Below are 20316 nucleotides of genomic sequence, written 5' to 3'. Positions count from 1 at the left end.
TGGGGAGACCCGAAGCAGGTCAAAAGTGACAAGATCCTTGAGGGCGGACCATGAGAGTAATGGTAATCTTTAGTTTGAGGGGAGAATTGTTATGATTCAATTAAAGTCTCTCATTGGAAAGATTTAGAAAAGATATGTATCATATATCTATTAACATGAAAACTTTGGATAAAAAAGGTAGAAAGTGGATAATATTATATCATTATGGAAATATCTGAATATACTTTAGGCACAACACTATGTAGCTGCAATAGCCGTAAGCTCGCCCGTCGTCCTTATTTTTCGTTCATCCATCCACTGTTTCAGTGTACTCAATTTGCTTTAATTCGCCCCTGGGACTATGGTGCAGCGGTAGAGTATCCAGGTTATCACCCAAGTATCCGCGCGCGGTTCGAGCCCCAGATATGATGAATTTGTAGAAATTTTTCCTCCAAATGGGGCACGCAACTAAAGGATGCTGGAATTTTGGGCTGTCCGCTGCGAGCGTTTCCCGATTTACCCTGGTGGCGAGAAATTTCCGTGAGACTGGGTCGGTCATCTCAGACTCGACGTTACCCAGTCTGATTAATCATTTTTTTTCAATTTGCTTTAATTCAATCGTATTCGATGGATTAATGTTGAGGAATTAACATTGATACATGAGGATTAATATTCGTTTCGTCACAAGCAATTCAGAGATTCAATTCATGAACAGAGACACAAATATGCAATTTTTATCACAATAACTTGGAGGCAATGTAACTTCCCAGCCCTGCTACGAGCACGATGACCAGAACCGTGCTAAGAATCAACGTCTTACGCTTCCTCGGATCCCTCAAAACGCCTCCACCTCCTCTCTCTTTCACCATTTTATCTGCAGGTTTCGGCAGAACCACGTAGAGAGTCTCCTTGTCCAGGTTGGCCTCGATCACTCTCACGTTGCAATCCTTGGGAAGTTGGAAGGTCTTCAGGAACCGACGCCATCGATTGCCTTCTACAGCGCACTCTCCGCTCACAGTCAGCTTCCCTGATGTGTCAGCTTGAACCTTGAGGTCTTCCTTCTTGAATCCCAGACCTGAATTGGAACATGGAGAAGTGTCGAAAAAAAGTTCATGAATAACAAAGGAGAGACGATGCATGGAGAACAGTGTAATATAATTGCCTGAGACGTCGACGAGCAGCGCGTCGAGCTCTCCCAATTTAATCCATCTGCAGGGAGGAAAGCACTGGGTGAAAGTACGCAGAGATGATTTGGCTTCCATTTGTGCAACTTTGGCGATCGAGCTCTTGGAGGTTGTTGATGTTTGAAAGCTGAAGCCTGTTGATAAGGCTGCGTGCATGGAATGAAGGGCTTTGCTTGGCAGAAGGAAGATATATTCCCTTTTGGTTGATTTTCAAGTACTTTAGGTCACCTGAAACTTCCATGTGTGGAAGTACCTTAGCTGGTGTTCACTTTACTGTAGGAATAAAGTTCCCTTAACGTGTTTGGATACTTATTTTCTGTGTAAGTTTCATCCCCAACAAACTCGTGAAATGAAAATAGCAAGAAGATCAAGTCTCTAGCAGACTTATTATAATAGGATACTGAATCAATTCAGTATAATCTTTTACTATAATTTACTATCATAATAAAAGAAAAATCAAATTATATATATGAAAGATACTAACTAAAATGGATTTTAACAAAATTCACTTGTGAATAAAATTGGGGATCTCCTAATCTATATATGGTGGCAAAAGGTGAATACGTTCGTCCTTAGCGTCCTTATCAATTCGTTCTAGGGCTAATACGGAGAAGGTAACTAGCCTTTCACTATGTGAAAATCGTTAATAGACTTCAGATATTATCCGAAGTAATAGGTAGTTAATTACCGAAGTAGACGCACGTGAAGTAAAAGGGTAAATTTTTTACTTCACCACATATTACCGAAGTCTATTACTGATTCAAAACCGGTTCAAAATCGGACCGTTTTCGAAGTAAAAAAGCTCTATTACTTCATCAAGACCAATAAAAATACCGAAGTAATTGATGATATATTACTTCATAGGTTACGTTATTTGATGAAGTAAAATATGTATACGACTTCACATTTATTGAATTTTGGTATAGTAAATATTTTATTTTACTTCCGTATAATTTGACTTAATCGAAGTAATTGATACAAACTACTTCCCAAATTTGATCAGTAGTGAAGTAAATAGTTTCTTTAATTACGCCACTATTTAAATTTATTGAAGTCTTTTTTGTTGTATTACTCCATCATTTATTCGTACCGTCGAAGTAATTGACAATATTTTACTACAATACAATTTTAATTGACCAAAAGAGTATATGATAATGTGTTACTACGACACAATATTTTTCACTATCAAAATTGAATAAATATATCATAAATATGTATCAAATACAATCCAAAAGTGTATTCATAAAATACACATTTAACCATAACCCAAAAGTTTTTGTATCCATAAATCTCTAAATACAATCCAAAATTTATATCATAATCTACACTCAAGCACCTTTATAGAAGTAGGCGAATTCGCTCCATTCACTTCTGACTTTATCATACTGAGATTGACTGTAATACTATTTTTTTTATGTTGCAAACTGAAACATAAACAGAAGTTTGAGAGTCAATTTAAAATGATTCAATATTTCATAAAGAAGATATTTTATAAAGAAGAAATTCACCTTCATCTCCAATTGGGGATATTCATCCAAGACTATCTCTTTTATGTATCGCATTATATAGTATCCACATTCAACACCAGCTTTTTGTTTTAGATTACCCTAATCAAATTGAAAACGTCATCAATAAGTTATAATCCAAATAATAAGAATTATTAACTGATATCTAAATACATAGTCACAATACTTACCGTCAAGTGTTTAAAACCAGTTCCTTTTGAAATACCCCTTGATGCATTGTATAACTTGACCCCACTACATTGTAAAAAATAGAAAGTTAATTTTTTCAACTTCTAATGAATTTAATGTATATATTCACAATCAACATAATCTACTACCTACTTGGTCACAATAGTTTGCCAAGCATGATCTCGGTTCCTATTCATCAAAGAGTCCAATAAATATATCTTATTTTTATCTTCATTAATTATAGTCAGGATCCAATGGCACCTGGACAAATGAAAATATAACATTGACTAATATGTAGTAGGAATTGACAAATAATTAAAATCTTACCCAGTGTTGTATGGAATGAAGCAGATACTATCTCTGTTTGATGCTCTCAACTGCTCAGTAATATGTTGTGACAATTTACTGTCTTCTTAGCCCATACCACATGTTGGTATGTGACCAGGATCCACAAATGAGACATACTCAGCTCTGTTTTCTTTCTTCAAGTATTTGTAAAGGTAACTGCAAGATAATTGCAAGGTAATGATAAAGTAATGACAAATCTAAATATACCTCATGTAAACCAAAACAAAAGTATGTGAATAAATATTGCAAACAAAGTATATCATTTGAATAAATATTGTATTTAAGACATAACATACCCCATGTAAACCAAAATTTACCTAGCACCTATCTCTTTCATCTCCATAAAGCACAAGATATTTTCTCTTAGCAACCATACACTTTTAGGACATCCAAACATAGCTTCATCAAATTCTATGTGTATACTCTCATCTTCCGGCATCAATTTGACAACATATGAATAGATATACTTGCATGTCATCGGTAATGTTTTTCCAATTTCCTTGTACTTGTCCTGATGACCATGAATATCCAATAGAGTAAATAATTGTGGTTGCACATTCTTCTACAATAATTTAAAATATTCATATGAGTATTCAAATGATAATTAAGATTTTTTTTCAAATACCAATTATTCATAGAAACTGAAAGTACCTTTTTCGTTGGTAAAATTACCAACTCTTTAAGCCAAGCAACAATTGTGGATACTTTGAAAGTCGTTGTATTCTATTCCCATGCCATAAAACAAAGACGATACTTTGAAACCAAACTAATGTACTAACTGTTTTGAGCAAGATTCAGTAACAAAAATAAACTAAATCCCTTATAGATCGATACAGGCCTAAGGTGTCAGACATAATTAATTAGATTCTCAAGTGTGGATCAACAGCTCAATTATGGGTATAATCCTGATTCCAAATATAGTCTGGAACTAACTACACCAAACACCACATATCTCTATGAAGGACAGGTAGAAGACCCAAAGAATTAGTACCAGTTAGTACCAACTTAGTCATCATCTTGCATTTGATCCTGCATGGCATTTAGATGTATCCCATACATTATATAGCCCAAACGAACCTAAGCATAGGATCTATGTGATATACATAAGCTTGAGACCATCTTCCTTGATCCAACTTGAAATATGCAAAAGCATCCATCAGGAATTTACGGTAATCAACTTCAAAGAATCAGCTTAATATGAAAAAAAAATAATAAATATGCTATCAAATTTCTACATATGTTCCCTAGAAACTGATATTTCCATGTGTCCCATTCTAATGGATTTGTACAATGCCCTGAATTATATAACACACATCTGCATATATTTTAAACTATACGACATCATTGGGTAAGATTTTGTAACCTATAATAAAATCTGTATCTATTTAACTAATTTGTCTTCAAAACATGTAGGGAACAAAACTGAAATTATATGTTAGACACAAGGCATAGCATGTACATGTTTTCTGTTTCTATATTGAGAACATTGATATCATGGTGCATGCCTTTTGTTTGATTCTTATGCCAACAATACCTTAGGGGGTTTGAAGGGATAATCTGCAGGAAAGTGGATAGTGACGACAAAAACTCCCCCTGCATACGGACTGTCAGGTGGACCCATAATTGTTGCTTGCCAATGAAACATATCTTCAGCAACTGGTCCTACAGGACAATAAAATTTCTGAAACTGATTGTACAAAACAACAAATTAAGGTTAGATAAGCATGATTCAGACGCTTGAGAAGTTAACCAAAACCAAACCAACATTAGAAATACACAAGCAACTCAAATCTTTGGTATATTGAATTGAGAACTTCATTAGCTGAACACTAAACTAGCAAGAATGTTTCCTAAAAGAGCAGCATAATCTTGCTTATTCTGTATGTACCTGGGTCATTCTTAAGGTGCCATGTTCTATATTTTTCCATGAAATTGGTTGCTTTACCATGCAATAAAGTTTATAGGAAATATAATGGAATTAGCAACTATAAGCAACTTGGTAACATGGATAAGTGGATAAAGAAGATACATGACATGGGTAAAATTATCCATCAATTCTAAAAGTCTCTTAGATGGATGGCACATATTCTTTGAGAAAGCCAACGGGGAATGATCTAAGTTCTATAGACTCAACATACAAACATAGGAAACCTGGGAAGAACATTAATGGCACAACATAGGAGAGAAGGGGTCGAGAAGGAACAAACCTAGTGTCGGGTGACTCTCAGCGTCAAGGAGAAAATGCCGAAGGAGAAGCTGTCGTCTCGTGTCGGGGAGAAACGCCAAAGGAGGAGGTAGCCTTCGGGGGGAGGGGCACGAAGGAGAAGGTTGGTGTCGAGTGGCTGTCGCGCGTCAGGGAGAAACTGCGACGAGTGGCCATCGCGCGTCGGGGAGAAAGCAATGAAGAGAAAACACGAGAAGAAAAGGGCAGATCTAAGGTTTAGGGTTCGGTGAAAAATCCTTATAATAAACCAATTCAACTTTTAACCAAATATAACACCAATATTAATTCATTTAACTTATTACTTCATCAATTATCCATATAAACTTTATTTTATAACTTATTACTTCTCTGAATATATATTATGAAGTAAAAAGTCAAGTAAAATTAGAAGTGAGGTCCGCGTTTTTAAACCTATAAAGTATAAAATTATATTTACTACATCAAATTTATTATCGAAGTTGATTATCATATATTACTTCGCAATTTCTGATTGCCGAAGTAACAGTGGCGAAGTCTATTGTCCATTTTCACATAGTGTTTGGAATAATGACTAGCACATAAGGGAGACAATTACCTCGATTTTGCCGAGATTCGAACCCCAAATCTTATGGTGGTAACACCTCATGTGCTAGTCACTAGACCGTTCCGAGAGGACAGGATCTCCTGGTCCATATTTTTATAAACCATGGTGATACGGTTAGCATTGGAGGGGCCCAGGAGGAAAGGGTGAGAAAGGTCACGGCCATATAGCGGTGAAAAGTCAAGAGGACGTGGCGGTCAATAGTCAAGCTGACTAGGCAGTCAAAAGGCTAGCCTATGGAATAGGCAAAGGTCAGGCAGACTGGTTGTTCAAGCAGGCGAGGCCGCGGGAAAACAAAGGAAGTCGGCGAGCGGAACCTGGGGTACAGGTTGGGATCGGCAAAGCTGGGCCGAGGCAGCTCAAACTGCAGGCCTATGGTCGAGGGACAGGACACAAATCACAGGTCGGACGCGGCAGAGCCGCGTAGAGACAGCTCGGTATGTAGGTCTGCGACTCGAAGGCCCGGAAGTGCAAGCCACAAATCACAGGTCGGACGCGGTAGAACCGCGTAGAGACGGCTCGGTATGCAGGTCTGCGACTCGAAGATCCAGGAGTGCAAGTCACAAATCACAGGTCGGACGCGGCAGAGCTGTGTAGAGACGGCTCGATATTCAGGTCTGTGACTCGAAGATCCGGAAGTGCAAGCCACCAGTCACAGATCGGAAGCGACAGGGCTGTGTGAAGACAACCCGATCTACGGGCTTACAGTCGAGGGTCGGCAAATACAGGGTACAGAATACAGACCGTGATCGACAGGGCTGTTCAGGGTTAGTCCGACTAACAAGTAACGCATAGAGGCGAGATCTGGTCGACGGGTGTGAGGTAGGTGCAAACCGCGATAAATAGGACGAGTTAAGCTGTGCAGGAGTCGGAGGATCACAACTGTTCGTCAAGAGTAATCATTGCATACCAGGGAGATGTGCGGAAGCGGAGGTTCCTAAGCGAGAGGATGCTCTCATAACCAATGGGAGCCTGACAGATGTCCTTCACTACGAGACAAAACCCCTGTGTAAAGGCGAAGGTTCCTAAACAAGAAGATGCCTTCCGGACCAATAGCAGCACGACATGTGTCGGGGATATACGACAAAGCCCAGCGTCTAACGTTTTCTGACAGGTTGGCAGGTTCTGGAAGCAAGGCGGGTGCATAAAAAGGAGGAGATTCCTCGTACGCGGGTACGCGCACTCTCGTCATTTTTTCCTTTCACAACTTTTCATTTTTGGTCTCTCTCTGTTTCTTCTGGGGAAAAAGGGACCTGACTTGAGCGTCGGAGGGCCTGATCCGTGGACTTTTCCCCTGGGTTTTTGGTCTCTAACGTGAGGGGGGGATTGTCTGAGTGTGCGTAGGGTCCTGCAACAGCGTCAGCCACCCGTGGGAGCCGGAGCGCCTACGACCTTCCGTCAACAACCAGGCCACCGCGACCAGCCTCCGTCCGACTCAGCCTTCGGACGGGATCAAATTTGGCGCCATCTGTAGGAAACACAATAGCCTGATCCGAAGCGTGAAGATGGAGGACTCTGGCCGAAGTTCAAGCAGAAGGATTAATGTCACCATGACTGCGGGGGAGTACGAGCTCTTCAAGGAGGTCAGGAAGCAAGCTGCCTCTGAAAAACAAGGAACGGTTTCACGACCTCGCTTAGCGCCCGAAGCGTCTAAAGAACCAGCTCCTGCCTCCGACAGGGGCTCAAAGAGAAAGCAGCAGGAAGAACTCCCTCGTACTTCATTCCGAGAGCCTCGCCGCAACTATCATCAGCCTGGACCTCGCGAGCATAGTCCGAAGAAAGAAGAGTCACAAGCGTCGGTGGCAGAGAGCTCTCTACATCCACCCCGGGATGCAGGGAAGGGAAAAGCTATAACCTCTGCCAGAGATCTGCCTGAAGATCCGGACGACAAGGTACCTTTCTCGGCTCAGATCCTGAGGGAAAGCCTGCCTAGGGGTTACCGGGCCCCGAACATTGGAGAATATGATGGGAGCAAGGATCCGGAAGAGCACCTGCGGAAGTTCAAGAACGCGGCTATTTTGTATCAATACAGCGATGCTGTCAAATGCCAAGTATTCCTACACACCCTGTCCGGGTCGACGCAGAAGTGGTTCGATGGGTTGCCCCCGGAGTCCATCAATCGCTTCATGGATTTCAAAACGGCCTTCCTATGTCGTTTCACCAGTAGCCGCAAATATCAAAAAACCGACCACTGTCTTTTTGCTCTCAAGCAGGATTCGACTGAGCCCTTGCGAAGCTACATCAACCGATTCAGTTAGGTGGCCAATGACGTCCCCTCCGCCACCCCAGAAATATTGATGAGTGCTTTCTCCCATGGATTGCGAGAAGGGGAGTTCTTTAGGGACCTCATCAAGAACCTCGCCTGGAGTTTTGATGATATGGTGGAGAAAGCTTCTTGCTACATCAAGGTGGAGGAAGCTCAGGCCGCTAGGCGGAAGGCTGAAAAGACGGTGACTCCTGGCAACCGACCTGAAAGGAGAGCACCACAGCCAGCTCAGCCCTTCCAGCGCATTCAACCCAGGCCTGCCCCTCAGCCCACTCAGGGAGGTAGGCCAGCTCCGCGAGTCGCTGCCATACACGTCCCCAGGCTTGGACCAAGGGGAGCACCATATTGCACGTATCATCGGTCCAGGACGCATGATCTCAGTAACTGCTTCCAATTCGCCCGTGACTCCAGGCGAGCTGCAGAGCAGGGCATGCCTCCCCCGGAGTTGGCGCCCCAAATACAAAGAATGGAAGAAGAACGGGCTGCAGCTGGGCGTGCTCGGCAGACTCGGCCCGACCTAGCCGACCCAGCTAACCCAACTGGCCTCGGGGAAGATCGAAGAGATGCCTGAGAACTGGAGAACCGGGGCAACGCTGTTGTGCGAGAGATCGGTATGATTTCAGGATGGCCCACTGACGGGGACTCAGGCCGAGCCCGTAAGTCACATGGTCGGCGATTGTATGTGGGAGCTGTGGGGTGCAGCCACGAGCAGGCATCTGGCCCTGTCATTAGCTTTGGGCCACAAGATTTGGAGGGTCTGGAACTGCCCCACGACGACGCCCTCATAATCAAGGCCGTTATTGCTAACAGCCGAGTGGCTCGGGTCTTTGTGGATACCGGGAGCTCGGTCAACATTTTATTCAGAGCTGCGTTCGAGGAGATGCAGATTAACGCCGCTGAGCTCCAACCCGTAACCACTTCTTTGTACGGGTTCACAGGCAACGAAGTTAAGCCCATGGGTCAGATAAAGCTGGCCATATCCATGGGCACTGAGCCACTGGTGCGCACCCGAAGGAGTACCTTTATAGTGGTGGATTCGCCTTCCTCCTACAACGTCATCCTGGGAAGGCCAGCTCTGCATGAGTTCCGGGCTGTCGTCTCCACTTTTCACCAAAAGATCAAGTTTCCGGTCGGCGAGCAGGTCGGGGAAGTCAAGGGAGAGCAGAAGGTGTCCCGCAGCTGCTACATTGACATGGTCCGTGTGGAGGCGCGCAAGAGCCGGAGGACGCAGGACGGGGGAGTACACGCTATCCAAGAGGAGCCTCTGCCTATTGTCGAGGAGCCTATCCCCTGGGAAGAAATTCGGTTGCATGCGGATAGAGTAGAGAGTCTCACTCGCGTTGCCAGTGACTTACCACCGGAGCTTAAGTTGGAGCTGATACAGTGTCTGATCCGCAATAGGGATGTTTTTCCTTGGTCACCGGAAGAGCTGCCTGGGGTCAAACCAGAAGTAGCTGAGCACAAGCTGCATATTATACCCAAGGCCAAGCCAGTCAAGCAGAAGAAGAGAAACTTCTCTGCTGACCAGAACAAGATTATCCGAGCTGAAGTGGATCAGCTCAGGAAGGCAGGACATGTTCGAGAGGTGCAATTCCCGTCCTGGCTTTCTAACGTTGTATTGGTGAAGAAGCCTAACAACAAGTGGAGGGTGTGCATAGACTTTCGCGATCTCAACAGGGCCACCCCTAAAGACTGTTATCCTCTCTCGCGGATCGATCAGGTGGTGAATTCAACAGCTGGCTGTGAGAGGATATGCATGATGGGCGCTTATCAAGGATATCATCAGATACCCTTGGCTAGGGAGGATCAGGAGAAAGTCAGCTTCATAACAGCCGACGGTACCTTTTGCTATACGGTCATGCCATTTGGACTCCGGAACGCTGGGGCTAACTACCAAAGGATGATGGACAAAGTCTTTCGGAGTCAGATCGGGCAAAACGTAGAGGTCTATGTTGATGACATCCTGATCAAGTCCCCCCTGGCGTCCAGTCTAATAAAAGATGTAGAAGAAACCTGTGGGACTCTGAGGCAATATGGGGTGAAGCTGAATCCCCTGAAATGTCTGTTCGGGGCCAAAGGAGGAAAGTTTCTGGGCTACCTGGTGACTGAACAAGGGATAGAAGCCAATCCTGAGAAGGTTCAAACACTTCGGAACATGCAGATCCCTCAGAATCTGAAGGAAACACAGAAGCTGGTCGGCAGGATAACAGCACTGTCTCGATTCATCTCCAGATCTGTAGATCGAGCGACGCCCTTCTTCAAAGTGCTCAGGAAAGCGGCCAAGTTTCAGTGGACAGAAGAATACACACAGGCCTTTGAGGAGCTAAAGCAATACCTGGAGTTCTTGCCATCACTGTTCAAGCCTGTTGTGGGAGAGCCCCTTTGGGTCTACTTGTCAGCCACCCCCGAGGCCGTGGGGGCCGTGCTGGTTAAAGAACAGGACAGTGTATAACAGCCAGTGTATTTTTTCAGTCATCTATTGAAGGGGGCTAAGTCTCGGTACACGGCCCTGGAAAAGTTGGTTTACGAACTTGTTCTAATGGCTCGGCGCCTCCGACCGTATTTTTTGGCGCATCCCATCACTGTCCTGACAAACAGTACAATGGGCCGAGCTCTCACCAAGGTGGAGGTAGCGGGTAGGCTTATCAAATGGGCGACCGAGCTAGGGGAATATGATATACAGTACCAGCCCTGAACCGCGATTAAAGGACAGGCTTTGGCGGATTTCTTGACAGAAGTTTATCAAGCAGACTCGGAGGAGGTCTGGAAAATCTATGTAGACGGATCAGCTACCCAGCGGGGAAGTGGTGTAGGTGTACTTCTAATATCTCCGCAGGGAGACATTATGCAGCTGGCTGTACGGCTAAATTTCAGAGCTACCAACAATGAAGCAGAGTATGAAGCCCTATTAGCAGGTTTGCAAGCAGCTCGGCATGTGGGGGCAAACCGAGTCGTAATATACTCGGATTCGCAGCTAGTAACTCAGCAGGTGGCCGGACATTTTGAAGCAAACAATGAAAAGATGCAAGTTTACAAGGAAGCCTATGAGAAGATGAGGAAAGATTTAAAGAAGTCACAGTCACCAAGATTCCTAGGTCGGAAAATGAAAGGGCAGATGAACTAGCTAAAATGGCCAGTTCCCTGACTACTTGGGTACTTGACCGATCTATAGCGTAGACTTTCCTTGTAGCTCAGATAGATCTACAAAATAACCTGGAAGAAGTAATTGATTGGAGGGCACCCATAATAAGTTTCCTCCAGCAAGGAATTGTACCTACCAACTTAGAAGAGGCACGCATGCTCAGGAGACAGGCACATTCTTATGTTATGATCGGAGAGCAGCTGTACAAAAAATCTTTCTTCAGACCTTTGCTCAAGTGCTTGAATATGGAAGAAGCGAATCAGGCCTTGCGGGAGATACATTTGGGATGTTGTGGCAACCATGCAGGTGGAAGAACGCTGGCTCGGAAGGTGCTATTGGCCGGATATTTCTGGCCTACCTTGCAGAGGGACGCACAGAAGCTGGTGAATACTTGTTTGTCATGCCAAAGGTACCAGAACCTGACGCACCGACCCACAGAGCTGCTGAGAACTTCCATAGTGTCTTGCCCTTTTGACCAGTGGGGTATGGACATCGTAGGACCTTTCCCGATGGCCACGGGGCAGAGACGTTTCTTGCTGGTAGCAGTGGATTACTTCTCCAAGTGGGTGGAAGCGGAAGCTCTGGCCAGAATCACTGAAGATGCGGTGATCCAGTTCTTATGGAAAAATATCTTTTGCAGATTCGGCTTGCCTCACAAATTGGTGTCGGACAATGGCAGATAATTTCAAGGACGCAAAATACAAAATTGGTGCAAGGGGTTTGGCATAACTCAGGCCTTCACTTCGGTGGCTCATCCGCAAAGCAACGGTCAGACAGAGGTAGTCAATCGAGAAATAGTACGGGGGCTCAAAGTCAAGCTGGATCACACGGGAGGCAGTTGGGTGGACGAGCTGCCGAGCATTTTGTGGGCCTATCGTACGACACCCCGAGAAAGTACAGGTCTGACACCATTCCATTTAGTATATGGCAATGAAGCAGTGGTACCTCTGGAGGTCGGGATACCATCCGTGAGAAGAATGATGTATGACGAAGGGAACGCAGAGCGATGGCTGGCTGAGCTAGATTTCGTCAGTGAAATCCGTGAACAAACAGCTGCCAGGTTGGAGGCCTATAGACAGAGAATGAGGCAAAACTATAATAGAAGAGTGATCCCTCGATTCTTCGGAGAAGGAGATCTCGTCTGGAAGCAGATGAAGCCCTTAGGGGAAGTGACGAAGTTGACTCCTCAATGGGACGGACCATACAAAGTTATCAAGAAATTGGCATCGGGGGCCTATTATTTGCAAGACGCTCAAGGAAGGAAGCTAAACCGACCTTGGAGTGCTAACTACCTACAGCTCTATCGGGTGTGAGGGATGCCAACCCTGTTGCTGTAAGCCAGGTCGGCCGAGGGTTCCGGAGACGGTAGGATAGTCAAGAAAAAACTCAAAGATACGTATGTACATGTAAAAATTTCATCAGTTTTAAGCAGTTGGAACAAATCATTTGAAAGGAGCAAAGATCTCATCCGGAAAGCCTTGAATGATCTGGCCCTGATCTAAGAAGTTTGCGGGAGGGATGGAGCTCAAGAAGTCCTGTGCATGCAATTGTCTGATAACTCCAGCCGCTGTGTATGGTACGGTCGCAGCAAAGCGTGCCCCGGTCTGAGATAAAAATTCAGGAGAGCTCAAATAAGACCTTCGACTCCGCAGGCAACGATCACCCTCGCCTTCTTGATAGACCGCCAGGGCCGCGGACACTCCTGTCAAAGCCGTCCGAGACTGGGATAGTTTCGCCCTCAGGGCCTCCAGCTCAACCCCTTGAGTCTCCAACTGTGCCGCCTGAACCTCCAGTTTATTGTTCTTTTCCTGCAGAAGAGTATCCTTGGACTGTATTTCCTGAGCCTGATGGGCTAGCTGTTGCTGATACCCTGCCTCAGATGCAGCTCTCTCCTCCCTCATAGCTCGGAGCTCATCTTTCACCTGTATCAGGGATCGTTTCTGACGGTCGGTCTGATTGGTTAGGGCTTGAATCTCCGCCCGCAAAACATAACTGGCTTGGGCAGGGTCGTTCAGCTGCAGCTCCAATACGGAGACTCTCTCCCGGAGTTCTTTGCTTTCATGATGGAGGGTGTGGAAGGATTGGTTCAGCACCAAAGATTCAGCGTGAGTCTGGGCGGAAGATATAACCTTCAGTTAAGGCAATGCAATAGCACGGGTAAGGTGAGGAGTACGTACTTTGGCCCAGGACTTCGAGAACCTATCCATCTGGACTAACGGCGGCGCGTTACCCATTTGATCCATGCTCTCTGCCCACAAACTGCCAAGGCAGCCTTTCATCATCAGAAGGCTCGTAGGGGCGTCGGACCGCCGAGCTAAAGCAGCTTCAGAGGGGATGGTGGTCCTGTAACGATGGCGAGTGGAGGAGGAAGGTTGAGAAGGGCCGGCGTCAGCACCAGGAGGAGCGGGAGGTGGCTCGGGAACGGGTTCAGTTGGCACGGGGTCGTGACGATTGCCTGGGCTATCTTCCTCTGCAGTAGTAGGGGCAGAGCGGAATGCAGCTGGTCTTCCCCTGTAAGGGTTGGGGGAGGCTGCCAGATAGACAAAGCAAGAATGACAAGGGGAATGGTGGCGGAGCTAGTCACGGTGGCAGCGGGGGACAATTGGGTAGTAGAAGAAATTGAATCAAGCGTTTGTGAAGTCAGACCTGGTCTTCGGCGACGCCTGTGAAGCAGGGGCTGGTTATCAGAGTCAGAGTCATCAGAGCGAGGCTGACCCTGTGAAGAGGCTGCAGCACCCCTGTCTATGGCGCTCTGACCGGATGAGCTTCGACCTGCGCGATGAAGGGCTGCGCGACCACGCCTGGAGGCCCGGGAGGCTCCTTGAAAGACGCGTCTGGCCAGACTGCCGGCTGGAGCACTACCCCGATCTCGGCTCATGGGCGCAGGTGAAGGAGAAGCGTCGTGTGAGGCGGGGTTGGAAGTAGGCTGGGTCGCTGCCCCAAATGAGGCGGATCCAAGATGAGGGAGCGACCTCCTCTCCAAGATTGCCCGACCTCACCGCAGTATTTCCAGGTCATCGAGGGGCAGAGGCAGAACCTCCGAGGCGCGATGCAGAACCTCAGCTATAGGCACCAACACGAAAGGTTATTCTAGCGAAGAATATGATCGCAAGGGAGGTGGAGCTCAGCGTGAACTTACCCAAGGAGTGCGATGTTTCAGAGGAAACGAAGCTCAGCCGGAAAAAGGAAAGTAGGTCTTCAGACAACAGTCTCGTCAGATTCAAGCGCCAATCCTTCATGCGAGTCGTAGCCACAGTATATGGGAGATCCATATGGAAGTCTTGCAACGCCGGAGGCATAGGCAGCGCAGATTGCCATCGCAGAGGCCAGTCTACTTCTTCGGGAAATCGGAGAAAAAAGAATTTTTTTCCTCCAGTTAGCAGTGGGGGGAGGAAGAGGAGAGAAGAAAGCGGTATGACTGCGAGCTTGGAAGTCAAAAAGACCATCAGCGTGTCGAGAAAGAGCAAAGAAGCAGTGAAAGAGGGGAGCGGACCAGGAAACCTCGCAAACTTCGCAGAGTATTACAAAGCCACACAAAATCTTTATGAAATTGGGAGTTAGCTGACCTAAGGGGATCTTAAAGTAGCGGCACACTCTAGACAGAAAAGGATGCGGGGGTAGACGAAGACCAGATACAAATTGCTCAGTAAAGAAAGTACAAAAACCAGGCGGGGGATCGAAGTACAAGTTCACACCAGTAGGGATGATGGGTCGAAAGCTAGTAGGGATTTCGTAAATGTACCGTAGGTCATCCCAATCCAACTCAGCGAAAGTTGAAGCGCCGGGGAAGTGCTCCGCCAACAAGGAAACCCAAGAAGGAGAGGCCATTGCAAGGGAGATTTTCTCAGGAGGTAGAAGGAGCAAACGAAAAGAGGGGGCTAGGAAAAAAGAAAGGAGCGCGGCGTGATCTCGGAGAAAGCCAGTCGGTGGCGGCGGCGTTTGAGTGCTCCGTGGTAATGACGAAGCATAACAGAAGGGAGAGAGGAATAAGATACTTATAGGTATGGTGGAGGAAGGATATCCTCGTACGTTAACAACGGATGGTGGATATAGGGGCGGAAATAGACAAGGAGCGCTCTACGATGAGCCTCGAGAATATAACCAGAGGGCATTATAGGAAAGGTAAAGGCTCGAAGTACGAGGCGCCTCATGAGGTATGGAAAAAGAGGAAAGAGAAAAAAGGGGGAAAAGGGGGACACTCAGCTCATCCAACTTTTCGCCAAACAGGTGATTGCCTCGTAAGGACAAAGGTGGGCGGAAGCGGCCTTCAGAGAGAAAGGTGGAGCAGATCAGCGAGCTTCATGGACATGCGTCAAGGACAGAAAGTAAAAGCTGACCCTCACCAGGCTCGGTATAAAAGCTACTATTCGGAGGAGAGCAACATAACAAAGACAAAATAAGCAAGGGCAAGCTAAGTACAACCATCCAAAGTTTAGTAAGACCACGCGAATAAATACAATCACGAAAGGTTCAGCATCAATACATAAAAGGTGAACAATACAACATATCGCCAACTACACAACATCTGAAGAAGAGGGGGCAGGGTCACTGGAGCCAACGGAAGGAGCCCGGGGTCGGCCAGCACTATGGGGAGAGCCACAGGATCAGCGGACGCATCGGGTGCAACAACAGGAGGAGCCAGGGCAGAAATATCCCCGGGAGCGGGATCGGCCGCAGGGGGAGGAGCCTCCAAGAGGAAAAGTCCCTCATCCGCTTAGAAGGAAGGGAAGGTTTCCTGCGGCAATTCCCTGGTTAGGCGAGCTGTGTCCAAGAAGGTGGCAAGAGGTGCCGAGCGTAGGAAACCTTGCTCAAAGGCCTGTCTGACCCCACCAGCGGCCCCGTGACAGAGCAGCAAGACCATCCAGCCTCCCAGCTTATGGAGGAAGAAGGAAGAGCGGACGTAGGCTAGTCTGTACGCCTTTAACCGCTCTGACTCGTCAGCCCGGTACACCTCCAAACTATTCCGGCTCTCCGCAGCCTCGGCGCGGGCCACGGACAAATCACTCTGGCCTTGAGACACCGCTTCCTGGGCCTTCGATAACTCCGCTCGCAAGAATTAGAGAGTGGCTTGGCAAGCTTCCCACTGAGTCCGCATGGCTGCTTCCTGGCTAGCGGCAGCACTAGCCAGGGCTTGGGCATCGACCAACCCCATTTGCAAGAGCTCATGACCTTGCCGTAGCAGCGTCAACTCCTCTGATTGGGAGAGCAGCTCTGCCTCTCTGGCTTTCAGCTCAGAAACTGTCGTCTGCTGACGATCCGCTTCAGAAGCCAAGGAAGACTCACTCGTCTTCAGAGCCGCCTCCAACTGTTGAAGTTTAGCGAAGGCAGCATGGGAAATGGCCCGAGCAGAGGTCGCCGACTCCCCGGCGGCGCGCAGATAAGCATCCAAGCTTCCAAGAGAATGCTCAGGAGAAGTTGAGGAAGCCGCAGGGTGCTCTAGTTCCTGAAAACGTGCCTTGAGCGCCGCGTTTTCTCGCTGAAGCTCGGCCGCTTGTTGAACGGCGCTCAGACTCGCGGAGCAGGTCTGTCAGTAGCCGGAGGAAGGGAAAGGAGGTTACAGAAACACACGGATACTAGGAAGAAGAAGAGAAAGAGCTTACTGCTACCAGGGAGCGAGCAATTTGATCGAACTCCTCCAAGGGGGAACTGCTCTCCCAGAACTGCCGATTGGCTGATTGCCAGGAGATGGCCAAGTCCCCATAGAAATCGACCCTACCAAAGATAGGCGATAGGTCGGCAGCGGGTACGTAGGCCGGGTCGGTCTCTGAAGGAAGCCTCCAAGAAGACTCAAAGGCCAGGTCCGCAGATGGCAGTTCCAGAGTCGGCACAGCTGAGCTCATAGGCACGAGAGGAGGAGAAGTTGAGCGAGCTAGTGAGTCCGGGGGCTGATCGCCAGAGGACGAAGGGCTGTGATACGGTTAGCATTGGAGGGGCCCAGGAGAAAGGTGAGAAAGGTCACGACCATATAGCGGTGAAAAGTCAAGAGGACGTGGCGGTCAATAGTCAAGCTGACTAGGCAGTCAAAAGGCTAGCCTATGGAATAGGCAGAGGTCAGGCAGACTGGTTGTTCAAGCAGGCGAGGCCGCGGGAAAACAAAGGAAGTCGTCGAGCGGAACCTGGGGTACAGGTTGGGATCGGCAAAGCTGGGCCGAGGCAGCTCAAACTACAGGCCTATGGTCGAGGGACAGGACACAAATCACAGGTCGGACGCGGTAGAGCCGCGTAGAGACAGCTCGGTATGCAGGTCTGCGACTCGAAGGCCCGGAAGTGCAAGTCACAAATCACAGGTCGGACGCGGCAGAGCCGTGTAGAGACGGCTCGGTATGCAGGTCTGCGACTCGAAGATCCAGGAGTGCAAGTCACAAATCACAGGTCGGACGCGGCAGAGCTGTGTAGAGACGACTCGGTATGCAGGTCTGTGACTCGAAGATCCGGAAGTGCAAGCCACCAGTCACAGATCGGAAGCGACAGGGCTGTGTGAAGACAACCCGATCTACGGGCTTACAGTCGAGGGTCGGCAAATACAGGGTACAGAATACAGACCGTGATCGACAGGGCTGTTCAGGGTTAGTCCGACTAACAAGTAAAGCATAGAGGCGAGATCTGGTCGACGGGTGTGAGGTAGGTGCAGACCGCGATAAATAGGACGAGTTAAGCTGTGCAGGAGTCGGAGGATCACAACTGTTCGTCAAGAGTAATCATTGCATACCAGGGAGATGTGCGGAAGCGGAGGTTCCTAAGCGAGAGGATGCTCTCATAACCAATGGGAGCCTGACAGATGTCCTTCACTACGAGACAAAACCCCTGTGTAAAGGCGAAGGTTCCTAAACAAGAAGATGCCTTCCGGACCAATAGCAGCACGACATGTGTCGGGGATATACGACAAAGCCCAGCGTCTAACGTTTTCTGACAGGTTGGCAGGTTCTGGAAGCAAGGCGGGTGCATAAAAAGGAGGAGATTCCTCGTACGCGGGTACGCGCACTCTCGTCATTTTTTCCTTTCACAACTTTTCATTTTTGGTCTCTCTCTGTTTCTTCTGGGGAAAAAGGGATCTGACTTGAGCGTCGGAGGGCCTGATCCGGGGACTTTTTCCGTGGGTTTTTGGTCTCTAACGTGAGGGGGGATTGTCTGAGTGTGCGTAGGGTCCTGCAACAGCGTCAGCCACCCGTGGGAGCCGGAGCGCCTACGACCTTCCGTCAACAACCAGGCCACCGCGACCAGCCTCCGTCCGACTCAGCCTTCGGACGGGATCACATGGGATGGACCATATGAAATTACGGTCGGATCATGGTGGCGATCCGATCACAATTGATTGTGATCCTTAATTAGGTCCATTGTCTCCCCCAAGGTTATACTTTAGGTCGGGGTGGATGGCTGAAAGCCGCCCGAAGGCCACCCCGCTTGGCGACTAGCGACCTGATCACTTGTCCACCATCGACGACATTCGGATGGTCTCAGTCACACACTCCGATCCAAACTATAACTTAGGAGGACGGTGGCAAAAAAATTACAATCTATTGCGGTCAAATAATCATGATAATCGGGCCGTAATTCTTTATGATCCATTTCCTGACTCTGGACCGGAAAGTATCTAGGTGAATTTTGATTAGATTGAAGATTTAATTAACAAGTGACAACATATATATAACGTACAAACAATGTCGAACGATACTGTGGAACAAGGGCACGAGATCTTGACGATATTTCTCTTGAATTCTTCTTTCTTTTGTTTTCTTTCTAAGAGTTCTAAGGCATTACAAATTTATTAGGTCTCGTAAATTTAACAAGAACACAATTACCTTCTTATTCTCGATGTCCTTTCTGTTCAATCAAATTGCATTCGATACAAGTAATTTAAATTTAATTTTTCATTCTCTCGATCGGTTTATAATACACACATAGATTCCTGTTCCCACCAAGGCCGCGATGACCAGAATTCCAATGATCGTCATCCTGCTGCGGCTGCGGAATTCACATTGCAATTTCTTTCCCGTTTCTGCCATTTCTTCGCGCTTCTCTTCTGTCTTCTTCTTTTCTTCCATTAATGGCTGACCGATGCTGCCAACGGGCTCCGTCGTTCTCGACTTGGTCCTCTGTCGCAGACCACTTTCCCGGCCATCATCTCTAGTCTCCGGCGAAGCTTCCGGTCTTGCGGTGTCACCTTGGGTGCCAAATTTCGGAAGTTCGATCCGGAGGAGGCCGTTCTCAAGCGCGGCCTTGATCTCACTGGCGTTACAGTGATCCGGCACTTGGAACTCCTTGACGAAGCGGCTCCATCGGTTTCCGACCAGTGGGCGTTCTCCGGTGATCTTCAGGTTGCCGAAGTCGTTGATGCGGATACTGATATGCTCCTTCCTAAAACCTGCGCGTAGAATTAAGGAGATCGAAAGATGACCAAGTACGTACTTGAAGAACAGATAAAAGGAGTATAATGCATGCATTGCCTGGGAGTTCAACAACAAAGAACTCTGCTTCATTTGATGAAACCACTCGATCTAAAGGAACAAAATCCACGAAGAGGCGCTGTTCGGGGACGGAAGACGGCGATCTCTCCATTGGGCTTTCTTTTTCACCTTCGAATGATTCGACTGACGGATGAAATCATATATATATATATATATAATTATATACGGATAGAGAGGAGTGCCTTCTTTGGATGTGTGTGATGATCAAAGTAAGTTATTCCTTTTCGCGTGGTTCTTGAGAGGAAGGTGTGCCTTCTTCAATCTGCTCTTGGCTTGCGCAGGTCACCTCAGAGGAGAGGAAACTGAGGTTCCTTGTTTCCTCTGCACGCTTCGCTGCTTTTCGCATCTGTTCCACTGAAAGTTTCAGAAAATTGCATAGAAAAATACGTTAAAACAGAGCAATAACTAGCAGAGTGCATGGTCATTGATACGGT

General features: G+C 47.2%; 2 protein-coding genes across 2 annotated transcripts; both read right to left on the bottom strand.

Moving 5' to 3' along the window:
• Positions 1-643: 643 nt before the first annotated feature.
• Positions 644-1322, bottom strand: LOC122035062. The gene is made up of 2 exons (XM_042594432.1): positions 1142-1322; positions 644-1054 (listed from the first exon to the last, which is right to left on the bottom strand). The coding sequence occupies exons 1-2, from the start codon at positions 1317-1319 to the stop codon at positions 717-719; spliced, it is 516 nt and encodes a 171-aa protein (XP_042450366.1). The 5' UTR covers positions 1320-1322; the 3' UTR covers positions 644-716.
• A 17860-nt stretch (positions 1323-19182) lies between these two features.
• On the bottom strand, positions 19183-20082 carry LOC122034907 (inactive protein RESTRICTED TEV MOVEMENT 2-like). The gene is made up of 2 exons (XM_042594262.1): positions 19862-20082; positions 19183-19779 (listed from the first exon to the last, which is right to left on the bottom strand). The coding sequence occupies exons 1-2, from the start codon at positions 19971-19973 to the stop codon at positions 19286-19288; spliced, it is 606 nt and encodes a 201-aa protein (XP_042450196.1). The 5' UTR covers positions 19974-20082; the 3' UTR covers positions 19183-19285.
• Between the last annotated feature and the right edge of the window lie 234 nt (positions 20083-20316).

This window comes from Zingiber officinale, chromosome 11B (assembly GCF_018446385.1).
Source record: "Zingiber officinale cultivar Zhangliang chromosome 11B, Zo_v1.1, whole genome shotgun sequence".
NCBI classification, from domain to species: Eukaryota; Viridiplantae; Streptophyta; class Magnoliopsida; order Zingiberales; family Zingiberaceae; genus Zingiber; species Zingiber officinale.
This window is presented reverse-complemented; position numbering and strand designations above follow the sequence as displayed.